The 12,289-nt window shown below is 43.0% G+C and overlaps 1 protein-coding gene across 2 annotated transcripts in view; it reads right to left on the bottom strand.

The window, feature by feature from the left end:
• Positions 1-12,289, bottom strand: part of LOC117808256 (DDRGK domain-containing protein 1-like) — an 18,766-nt gene continuing 6,477 nt past the window's right edge. The window contains exons 4-14 of one of the 2 annotated variants that reach the window (XM_034677893.1): positions 10,256-10,307; positions 9,042-9,128; positions 8,059-8,186; positions 2,590-2,684; positions 1,637-1,786; positions 1,438-1,547; positions 1,235-1,336; positions 1,019-1,141; positions 903-941; positions 715-820; positions 1-636 (exon numbers count right to left, since the gene is read on the bottom strand). In XM_034677893.1, coding sequence (XP_034533784.1) covers positions 476-636; positions 715-820; positions 903-941; positions 1,019-1,141; positions 1,235-1,336; positions 1,438-1,547; positions 1,637-1,786; positions 2,590-2,677 — 879 coding nt within the window. In that variant the 5' untranslated portion in view covers positions 2,678-2,684; positions 8,059-8,186; positions 9,042-9,128; positions 10,256-10,307 and the 3' untranslated portion in view covers positions 1-475. Of the gene's footprint in view, positions 637-714; positions 821-902; positions 942-1,018; positions 1,142-1,234; positions 1,337-1,437; positions 1,548-1,636; positions 1,787-2,589; positions 2,816-8,058; positions 8,187-9,041; positions 9,129-10,255; positions 10,308-12,289 lie in introns of those variants that run through there. The other variant, XM_034677891.1, reaches the window with a different exon arrangement.

Consider the following 12,289-nt stretch of genomic DNA (forward strand, 5'->3'; position numbering starts at 1 on the left):
TCCTGCAGAAAATTCATTTATTGATTTCATCACACGTCCAACATTTAAATTAAAGCTCCTGTAAGGAAATGCACAGCGATTCCTTTTTATGGCCTTTAAAGCAAACCACACCAAAGGCAATAACATCCAACATTTCTATGCTGCCATTTTTACTGTAAGGGGGGGCGGTGTCAGACCAGACGGTGAGGAAAAACCTCCTTTACTCTTCCCACTGCAGATATTCAGGAGGAGTAATAAACTGTTTAAAGAAAGCAGGATGAGAGTTATTTTGAACACAGCAGTGTTTCTGGACTTATTTCCCAAACATTTCCCAGGTTTTAGGAAAAGATGCAGCAGAAGAAGGATCGTCTCTTACTCAAAGATCAAGTCCCAGATGAGATGAGATTATCAGCTAATGCTAACTCATCAAACCAAGAGGACAAGTTCTGTACCCTCAATGCAGTTTCTGTCAGTCTCTCAGGGTGCCGAGTCCGTCCTAAGCGGTGCTGCGGGTCTCCGGCTGCAGGTTGATCAGAGAGTTGCTGGCCTGAGCGAGCTCCATGATGGACACTCGTCCTCTCTGTCGGATGAAGCGAGCCACCGAGTCCAGTTCTTCCGGAGTGATGGAGATGAACTTCCCTCTGTCGTCGATCACTCCTGCGCAGAAATACAAATAAGAACGGGTCACAAGTTAATCCACTTATTTCACTGTGATGAAGAGAGTCTGGAACAAACCTGTGAGGGACCCTTCAGTGAGCAGGTCTTGCAGTCTGCTGATAGCGTCCTGAGTCCTCATCCCAAAATGAGAAGCCAAGTCCTCCAAGAGAACCACCTTGTTGCTCTGCAGGATAAAAGACAGACCATGTGACGGGTCATGTTTCAACACTTTACCACAGACTGAAGAGCGTCCAATCGGCCCTCACCTCGATGTACTGGATGAACTCCTGCAGCAGGTTCCGGGACTGAGAGGAAACGTAACAAACGTTAGATTTAAAGCAGATTCAGTAAAAAACTCTTAGAAGGTCTGCAGAGGTCACACCTGGTCCTCTGAGAGCTGCTCCTCCTCCCCGGTCTCCTCCACCACAAAGGAGGCTTTCAGCTTCAGGTACTCCTCCTCCTCACGTTTCTCCTGCTCCTCTTTGACGCGGCGCTCGTCGTCCTCCTAAAGAACACAAGCACACAGATTAAACACCTCCTCCTCTTCTTCTTCTTCCTCCTACTGTGAAACAAACAGCAGGTGTGCAGCATCAGTGACCTGTTTCTGCTCCAGCAGGCGTTCCCGCTGATCCTCCTGCTGCCTCTCCTGGTCTCTGAGCTCCTGCATCCTCTTCCTCTCCTCCCTCTCCTCCATCTCTGCCTGGAATCACAGAAAACAAACAGCAGGACTTTAAAACAACGAAGCTGCATCCGTCACTCGTTTTTCCACCCGCTCTAACACACAGAGACTGAAGCTCTCACCTCTCTCTGAGCTTTCTTGGCCTGTTTCTCCTCCAGCTTCTTCTGCTTCTTCGCTCCAACTTTTTTCAGCGGCTCCAGCTCCTCATCTTCCTCCTCCTCATGCTCCTCCTCTGAAAGCAACAAAACAGAGACGTACAGATGAGGCTCTGCAGGCAAAGGAATACGTAAAGAAGACACATCGTTATGAGATAGTATTTACCTGGTTCAGCAGCGTCTCTCTGAGGTCGTCTGTTAGCGACCGACGCAGCGAGGTTCCTCCTCCTGCGAGGCATCCCAGCTCCTCTCTCCTCTGCTGCTCGCTGAGGAGGCCCCGCTGCCCGGAGGACATCTCTCTGCTGCTCCTCATCAGCTGGAGACACAAAACACAGTGATTCAGTCAGACATCAGAGCTTTGAAACACCAAGATATAAAGAATTTAAATGATTTTTTCTGCAATTTTACATGAAATGTGACACAAACCCCTGCAAATGTTGCATATAACAATAATAGAGGTTTATTTTATAGTAGAATAATAACTGTAAGAGCTCACAGTGACTACCCGCAATAAAACGTAGGTTCATTTGAATAAATACAACATTTCAGGGTTATTTAAACGGATGTGTTTCCATTTTATGTTGTTTTTTCTTTCTTTTTTATACTTCTTTTACAGAAAACAATCAAATTAAATCATACAGATACATGATAAATACATTATTGAACAAAATCTGATGCAAAATAGTCTTTACAGCTTCTCTAAATATAATGCAAAGCTAATATCTCACAAAATCATTATGAATGTTACTCTTTTAAAATACTGAGCAGCCCTACTTTACATTATAATATGTAATATGCTGAATAATAAAGTTTTATGACGGTTTAAAGGAACCTACAACTAATTATCACTAGAAAATAGACACTACTTTTGCAGCTTCGCCTTTCTGGTCACTTGTCCCCCTGCAGCCTCCGTAGTCCTAACAGGTTGACAGCTAACACTCACTGAAACCTGCTTTTCTGACTTGTTTACACACTTTAACTCCACTTACTGTAACTGTTACCTTCTGAAACACATGTCGCAGTGAAAACTTTAAATTGCCAATCATGCATTGGAGTAAAACTCCTGATAAACACGATGCTACAGTTAGCTTATGTCTTGATTAGCTGTAATGTACTCACCCTCCTGAGTTTTCCCTCGAACCTTCACAGCAAACACGATCAGGACGATGAGGATGGCAGCAGCTATCAGATACAGCTCGATGTCCATAGCTGTTCTAGAGATAGACTTTAATTAGAGATAAACTGGAGGACACGTCAGTATCTAAACAACACACCGAGGCCTGTTACACTTCTTCTTCTACGACTTCTGTCTGGGTACATTCACCGTCCTTCAGAGTCTACATCACCCCCTGCTGGTCAGGAGTATGAACTGCTTTACCGCATGAATACATTACAGCACTTCATGAGTTCAGCTGTTCTCTATTTTTTTGTCATATTTAAGAGACTTTACAAACAGACTTGCAGTCTCAGAGGGGTCATAATATTACTTAAAATAATTTGAATGAGACATTTAGTATTTAACAGTGGACCTAAAGTTGCAAAATCATTTTAAATAATTGTTTTTGCCCAAGAAAATAACTTGAGTACACAAAATTATTTTCTTTTCTGCACAAATTAAAATTTTGTGTTACTTTTTTAATTTATTTTGGGTACTTCAGGGGTTTGGTAACATTTGGCTCATTAAAAGTAAAAATATTTATATACATTTCTTATTTCAACAGTATAAGAAATAAATACTGATATATAATGAGCAAATATACAAAAGATTAAGATTTATTTTAAATATTTGAACATTTTTAGATCAAAAAATTTAAAGAATAAATTAAGAAAAATATGTGACACCATTTAAAATCAAGAAAAAAAAATTATAGTGCAAATATAAAGGCTTACATCAAAATCTATTATTAAAAATGATATACAAATGATTTCTGAAATTTACAAATAAAAAAAAAAGGATCAATTTTATATTTGTCTTTTAATTTTTAATTTTCTATAAATATATCTTGATTTATTTGACCTTCCATTCGTCCCTCTTCATGTTTTCACATTTATCTGTTGGTCTTATCCAGATTTCCTCTCACATTATCCCTTTCATAGCACTTTCACGACCCCACATTACATCAGCATTTATTTCCCGGTATAAAGTGTTGGATGAACAGAAATGATGCATCTCTTGCAGATCACATTCAGCAAGCCAAGCAGTTTGTGCCTCATCCACGTACGCTGCAGTGCAGTTCAATGCTCACTAGATGGCGTGCATGCAGCTCCCTGCTGAGACACTAATGTGCCTCCCTCCCTCCCTCCCTCCCTCTCTTACACACAGCATCCATCAAGCCAGAAGGGAGGTCACTTTCACAGCGCCGTGGTCTCCGTAATGAAATCTCTCCACAGCGATCATTACACTAAATCTAAAAGTACAGTGATAACATGAAGTGAAGGCACAGAAGGATGAACCTGCAGGGCCACAGTGAATCCCTCCTCCTCCTCTTCCTCCTCCTTTTCCTCCTCTCTGAGTGCAGACAGTCTGTGCTGCACCATCGCATACTATCTCAAGAAACATGAACAACAAAGCTTCTCATGCAAAAACATGAGGAGAGAAAGTTTTGTAAGTGGCTTTGAATGGATTCTTCATCTTTTTTTTGGTTCTTCTGAGATCATTTTGAGTCCCTTGAGGAAGACTTTTGTCTTACAAGGACAAAGCAGATATTCTAGTCTCCTCTGGACTTCATTAAGAGACTGTTTATTGGCCCTTTTCATGACTATGTAGGCCTCAGGACTGCCAGGACTTTCTGTACCGAACACAAGGATGCAGACATGTCTTGTGAAAGAGAGAACAGATATGAAGTCTGAGTGAGACCTGATGAAACGTCCGGATGTGTTCGATACAAGGGATGATATAAAAAAGGGATCAGGGAAATGAGTTCACGATGACACATCAGGTCTGACTGTGGGATAATAATAAAGAGCCGTGAACTCATTCTGCTCTCGTGCAGCAGCAGCAGGAGGCGGAGGAATGTCGCAGTCAGCAGTTCTCTCCGTCAGAGAACAAGAGCAGGAACGTAAGAACAAGTGAAAGTGAGGACGAGATAATCATTTAATCCCTCTCTATCTCTCCCTCTCTCTCTTTTCCTGAAGGATGCGAGGCTCCGCCGGCAGTGATGGTACTTTTCCGTCATTGGTGACATCTGGAGGACACAGCCTTCTTCTGCAATATGATCCTCTCACTCCCTCTCAGTTTTACTGTGTGTGCATGTTCCATGTTGTGCATGGAAATGTTCTGTTGCTACTGAAAACAGATTTCATGCTGGTGGAGGATGAGTGTGTGTGTATGTGTGTGTGTGGCTGCAGAATCCTTCCTCTAGAGATTAAAATGACCGTGCAGCATGTCCTCAAAGTGTCAGCATGATAAGAAAGATTGATTTGACTCTTTGCTGCTCCACAAACCTCTGCTCTGAGACGCCTCAGTGTTCAGAAAAGTGTGATTAGAATAATCCACAGAGCTCCTCCTCGTTATAATCTACCTGTCAGGTACGGCTTGAAAGCATGCAAAGGATGCATGCACAGTCTAAAGTTGAAGGTGAGCACTCAGAGGACACTCCACTTGCCGCAGTCCTCATTTCCTGGTTCACCACTCAGGTGATCTACAAGGGGGCGGAGCTTAATGCAGAGGAAAAACTGCAACATAGAATTGAGAACATGAGTGATGTCAAACCTCCAGAGGTCACTGTAGCTTCAGTCCCACGTGAGGCGAGCAGAGACAGGTGTAGCGGGGAGGATGCAAAGAGGAAGTAGTAGTAGTAAGACGAGGAGGAGGAGGAGGAGGAGGAGGAGTGTGCAGAGACAGGAAGAGGAAGACATGAGGAGCTGCAATGTTCTGCAGGGACAAGGTGACTCCTCTGCAGGCAGGACGGAGCTGCACGAGCGAGCAAAGTCCACGCTCACCTGCAGAGTCAGAGGGAGACTTTGCATCCCTCGTTCCTCACTCAGGTAGAAGAGGAGTGTTTGAAGAGCGAGGGGGAAATAAAAACACTGAACTCTTTAACACAGTGAAGGTTTAGAGTCCAGGAGACGTCCTCATAGTTAGAAGTTTGTGAAGGACGTTTGCTAACTGAAGCTCTCCTCTTTGTGAACTCAGATTATTCCAGTTTAAGACATTAAAACATGACGAGACAACTTTAATCTCTCCGTCTGCTGCACGGTCATCCATGTGGCTCCGTCAGACGTCACATTCACTCAACACCTCTGCTCCCCTCTCGTCTCTTATACATATTTAACGCCTTTTACTCACGCTACATTTGCTCTGAGGTATTTCCTGGAATATAACGTGAAAGCGTCTCACGCTTCGACCCCTGAGTGAAAACCCAAACTCCTTCGAACTGTCGGCCCTGAGAGGAGGGAACCAGAAGTTTGAAAAATGCTGACTCACTTTGCAAAAACAGACAGCAAGGTTATATCAGCTCTGCAGAAACGTCTGATTCTGCATATTTAATTCATGGTTCCTAACAGTTCCAGGCATGCTGAATGGAGGGAGAGGTAATGGTTATTGATAGGCTATAAATGTTAAATATGCATCGTCTGAATCTATTTTAAAAACCTCTTTAAAGAGTCATTGATGTCCGTGCAGACAGAATCACCTCAGGCTGTGTTTGAATGCTTTAATGCAGTCATGAGACGCTGCTAACGCTGACCTAATGTGTGGAATCAAACCATGAAAAGCTCGCTCCACACGAGTTTAACTCAGAGAGGCTCTGAGCGTCAGAGTGAACCTCAGTGCGGGGAGATATTAAAGGATAAAAAGCATAAGAGAATGTAAAGTAAGAAGATCCTCCAGAACAGAGAGTAAAGAGACACCAAATGAGCTCAGAGACGTTTCCCAGCAGGCTCTGATGAATCTGCTGTGACTGAATGTTTGTGGTGAAGCTCTGAAACCAAACTCATAATATTTCTCCATCTCACTTCAAAAAACCTCCTCTTCACTGAGGCCTGGTGGTCATTTCACATCATGAGAACCAGACGCAGACAGAGAGAGAGTTCCCTGAACGCCTCATAATGTCACATCCTGAAAACATGGAGTCAGAGAGACGGGGATGGAAGGAAAATACAGCAAAGAAAGTCTTTAAAGGGAACGATTCACAATGTTTGAGTCTCTTTAGACACTTTTGAAGGATACCCAAGTCTCTTTAGACACTTTTGAAGGATACCTAAGTCTCTTTAGACACTTTTGAAGGATACCTAAGTCTCTTTAGACACTTTTGAAGGATACCTAAGTCTCTTTAGACACTTTTGAAGGATACCTAAGTCTCTTTAGGAACTTTTGAGGGATATCTAAGTCTCTTTAGGAACTTATGACATATCTTTGCCTTATTAGGAACTTTTGACTAACATGTAATTCTCTTTAGGAACTTTTGACAGACATGTAAGTGTCTTTAGGAACTTTTGACAGACATGTAAGTGTCTTTAGGAACTTTTGACAGACATGCAAGTGTCTTTAGGAACTTTTGATGGATATCTAAGTCTCTGTTGATGTAAATTGTCAGTATTGAAGTTGCTGGATCTCAAGAGCTTGAAACCCCCCCCCCCCTCCTGATGACTGACCACGCTGCCATCAGGTGAGAGCAGACAGGTGAAGGGCAGGCTGGAGGCAGACTGTCCTCCTCTGAAGACAGACTCTGTTGACACAGCGTGCAGCTGACCACTGATCTGTAAAGACGGGTTTGTTGTCGTCACAACAAAAGCCGATGACGCCCTCTACAACTCTGATGCATCTACAACCATCCTGTTGGTTAAACAGACGGAGAGATAGTAAAAATAGAGTCCGGTAGGAACATCTGAACCCTCTCTGTCCGGCTGTGTCCGTACTACAGTTTGATATCAGTGTGATTCATCTCCTGAGGGACTCTGGAGAATCTGGGGTCGCTGTGTTCTGGATAAAGACTCAATTCTTCTTCACTTGACTTAAGTAACGTCCAGAAAATCAGCTGGGTTTCACACTGATTCGTTGAGTTCCTTAGCAGCAAAACAAAAGCACTACACACAACCAGCTGGTGGAACATCTGCAAGAGTTTGTTCAAGCATCTGACTCTCTGCAGGGAGCAGAGTCGTCTCCGGCCCAAGGTTACTGTAGCATCTCTTCCAGGTGCACCTCCAGGTATTTATAGGAGCAAACCTCCTTGTCATGAAGTCAGAGGTGCCAAGAGGAAACCGGAAGAGCTAGTGGACAGATCTTTGAGCGAATTTCTTGGAAGAAGCCGGGGTGAGGCTGCAGGAAAGAGTCCGGATGATTCGCTGCAGACAAGTGTGCGGAGCTATGGGGTTCATATAATGCATCCAGCACAATCTTTGTGCACATAACGAAGCTTCTTCATACTCTTTCCCTCTCTGTCTTTACAACTATGATCATCGTCACACACATGAAGGCACAAACGGTGATCCGTGTATGTAAATGAGTTCTCAGTGATCCGGTTTGAAGCTGTGATTTACTGCCTAATGTTCCGTTATCAGTCCTCTGCACACTCTGTTAATGGTTGTGTGTTTTTAATGACTGCAGGTCGGATCGACTGAGACTCTCAGGGTGTGAGTTACTCTCACCTTGTGCTTCAAGGACATCATGGCTCCGTCAGACTCACAGTGTTCCCTTTGTCCCTCGTGGTCCTCCAAATACTCCGCTCTACCTTTCAGCAGGTGTTCATATGAGCTCACTGAGGACTCGGCCTTACCTGTAAGGAGAGGAAACACTTGAGTCAATGTCAGGGAGGGAAAGTTAAGGAGCCATGCACAAAGTTCCTTTAACAAGAAGGACGCCATCGTCTTTAGCGTCCTCTTGAGACTTTGTCCTCATAGTTTGTTCCTCTAAAGAATGTTTGAGTGATATTTAAAGGTACAAGATGTCACAATTTTAAATGAGCTCATGATGGAAGAGCATTTAATGAGTTGGGAAACAGCAGAGCTCGAATCTGACAACAACACAACAAGGAAGAATTCAAATCCAGGAGTTTCCTCCCTGAAGAACAAATAAAACTGAGATCAAGCTGTTTCATAACATCTTCAGAGAGTCCGTGAAACGCTAAATTGCTCCGGTTCAAAGAGCTGTAGTCTAATTCTGCAGATCAGGTTATCTATGTGGTTCAAATATTAACCCTCACATGAATTATTGGAAGGAATGAGAGCTAAACTTTGCACTGGGGTGAGCAGCAGCTAAATATGAGTGAGATGCGGATTAATCTGTAACTAGTGCAAAGTTTCGCAAGAGCGTCTGTTTCACCACGGCGTCAGCAGAGAGGTGAGCCGGGACGGGACATCTCCGATGAACGGGGTTTGGAGGAAAGCGAGGAAAACAATGAAAGTTTAATAAGGAGGGTGTTAATTACACGGCAGTAGATGTTAGAAAATGTATCAAAAAGGTTCATTAAAGTTTACTTTACATTTAATCTAATGAGATTACCTTCCTCTGCACATACTCTGCTGTCCACTTCCACTCTTCCCTCATAACTACCTCCATTTATTCCCAAATATGCATATTGATCAGTGTGAAGGAGCTGATGAAATGTAAGCAGCCCCTATCTCGTTCCCACCTCAATCCACGGTGACATCATGTCCTGCCCTCGGGGGATTGGGTAACCGAGTCCTGAGGAGAGAAACATTCACCTGCCCGGGTGCTTCTACAACAGAGAGACACAAAGAGAAGACAATAAGTAACACAGGAGAGATTACTCACAAGCACTTACTACCACTACAGAGTCATGTCTGTTTTTAATGCAGTGACTTCCACTACAGAGTCATGTCTGTTTTTAATGCAGTGACTTCCACTACAGAGTCATGTCTGTTTTTAAGGCCCCAGTTTTTGAATTTGTAGTTTCCCACCCAGTCCTCTTGACCCCTGACCTTTCATGAAGCTTTATCAAGTCTTTCAACGCTCCACAAGGTGAGATAAGTTGATTAACACATTAGAGATCCATCATCTTTAACCCCACACAGGAAGCAACATGTTTGGACTTTAACCTCCTCTATCACTGAAATGATCTGTTTCTCACAAACTTCCTGCTCTCTGTAAGTTCAGATTCTTGTGGATTTGGACGATCCAGCAGTTTGGAGCCAAGTTTAAGAAGTTAGAAGTGACCCAGGAATCTTTTCACAGCTCTTACACATTAACTTGTGCCTTTCAGAAAGAGGACATTTAAACTTTCCATAATGATCTCTGTCAATTATTGACCTCGGGGGCATTATAGTGCGGCCTTGGGTAGTGACTGACAAAAGGACTTCAGACATTATATATGACTGAGAGTTTTTACTGTCGGCATGTTCTTGTGTTTATCTTAAACTAGGAGTGGGAATACAACTACTGTTTCACTCCTGTGCTGAGTGAGTCTGAACTTAAACAATTAAAAAAAGAGTTCACATTTACAGAAGTTGGACTTTTCTGTCAAACTATACGACCCACCATTTAGCCCATGAATGCACACACAGGCCACAAAACCCCCAAACACACACAAATAGGTGCAACTCTCCATTTCCTGTCAGAGGGTGAGGAGGCACACTCAGACTTCATCCCTCAGGGAGGAATTTAGCATGATGAACCATGATTGGGAAATAAGGTGCCTTCCAGGGTGCCTTAAAAGAAAAATGTAAGAGCCCTGAAACAAAAAAAAGCATCCTCAATGGTTCTCTATGGAGGAGAAAAACAGGATAAGGTGACCTCCAGAGAACCACTGAGAAAGAGAAAAGGCCGAAGGCGATGTAGGACGCCGTTCTGGTGGAGAAAATGAGATAAAAAGTTGGTCATGCTCACCTTGATGAGAGAAAACACGACAAGCGTGATTGTGACCCTGCCGGATGTTCCCCTAGTGGAGAAAACAAAATGAAAAGTCATGCAGGGTTCACTTCGAGTGGAGACAACTCTCTTTAAGGATGGCCTAAAAATGGGGGAACTCAAGAGGGTCCTTCTGGTGGAGAAAAGAGGATCAAATTCCCTCTAGTAGAGAAAATGAGACAAAGTTCCCTCCAGGTAACACATCCAGTGGAGAAAACAAAACATGATGAAACATGATCTGTGTTAGTACATGAACATCGCAATATGCTGTCTTATATCTCATGTCACACATGGCATTCGTCCCAGTTCCTCCGCAGTGTACTAAAAACAAACCACGACCTGTTAATGTTTCAGCACATCTACGCTGCTTCAACGCCATGCAGTGAGAACTTACTATGGCATTCCTGTCAGTGTTTGACCTGTAAACAGCAGCATAGTACACCTTCAGAGTGCATGACATGGTCAAGGTCAGACAAAGCGTCTGCAGTAATGTGATCCTGCTTTATATTCTGAATTACGGCTGTTTAATTGTTATTTTTATAACTCAATTTGCTCAATAGATTGAGCTTATCATCCACAGCTCTTGGATTAATTAGAAGTTAACCTCTTTGACCCCTCAGGCGTGGTCACAGGGTCACTTTGAAAACCTCCCGTATAGAGGATGAATCATGTTCAAGCCCAGTTATTTCACAATCTACAAGAGGCGGAAGATCCCAGAATCAAACACACAAAAATCTCCACTAGACCTGTGAAATATTTCTACATATATGATGCAACAGTGAAGCCAAATGACTCAGTACGAGCAGGATAGAAAATGATAATTAATTCAGCCACGCTGACGGAATCAAGAGGTCAGATCCACCGCTGAGGAGCTTACATTAAGAGTAAACAACAAAGTTTAATCCGCAGCACTTAATTAGGAATTATCTCGTCTTTTTGTGCCATCATAAAGCATTATGGGATGGGTTTTCTTATCAGGCCTGCTCAGCTGAAGACATTTATCATCTCTTATTTAAAATGCAACTAGATGAAAGCTTCTGCTTCACACGTTTGCTCTGTTTTATGAGGGTTGTCCATAAATAGAAACAGAGACAACAGAACTTCTTGTAGCACCGACATTAAATATAAAGTATATGACAAAATACATGCAAATCTGAATGCTAACAGAGTCTGCATTTCAAATATGGTAACCACCATCTTTGAGCTTCATAACACCTCTTTCAAATCCAATGGATGACGTCACAGAAGCTACGTCCATGTGCAAACAGCTACCACTCTCCCACCTGTCTGTTCCCTTTCTGTTCTGCATAAACATCTGTGCTCACATGAGATTCATTGTGTGTAATTAGGTCTTATCTGTTCACACAGAGTGTTTGAGGTTAGTGAGAAAAGTTAGCTTGGGAAAAACCCAGACTGTCCTGAGGTTCAGAAATGTGTCAGTGGTTTTAGGGGGTGAACTTATGCAGCAAGAGTATAGGCCGGCAAGTTGCAAACACTGCTAACAGCTGTTACAAGTTGAGCAATAAAATGTGACACATCTCTGTAGTCGTTTCTGAATTATGATTTAAATATTTAGAAGTGGATGGAAGTGCTACAAGTGGGAGATGTTTAGCTTTCTTAAAGAGACACTAATGTTGTCAAATGTCATCAGATATAAACCAACTTTCATCTGAGTACTGCTGAAGACCAGAGCGGGTGAACTGATGAAGCTGCTACATAAACATGAAACCGTGTAAGTGTGAGTTTCAGACCGCCAAATGCCAAACTCACTTTCACCTTGAGTCCCCCCCGCCCTCCCCCATACCTTTACACAGTACACATGTTTATTGTGTAAATAAGGGGACAAAAGGCAGCACTTGTCTGGGCGTGGTGGCTCTCAGACAGCAGGCTGTATCATTAGAAAAAAAAAAATGGCAGGCTCTACCTCACTGGCTGCTCCACAAAAACCCTGCCTCTGTGATGGTTACCTGCCCATTAGCTCAATCGTATAAACACAGGAAATGAGCATTGTAG

The sequence above is a fragment of the Notolabrus celidotus genome, chromosome 24 (genome assembly GCF_009762535.1).
Source record: "Notolabrus celidotus isolate fNotCel1 chromosome 24, fNotCel1.pri, whole genome shotgun sequence".
NCBI lineage: Eukaryota > Metazoa > Chordata > Actinopteri > Labriformes > Labridae > Notolabrus > Notolabrus celidotus.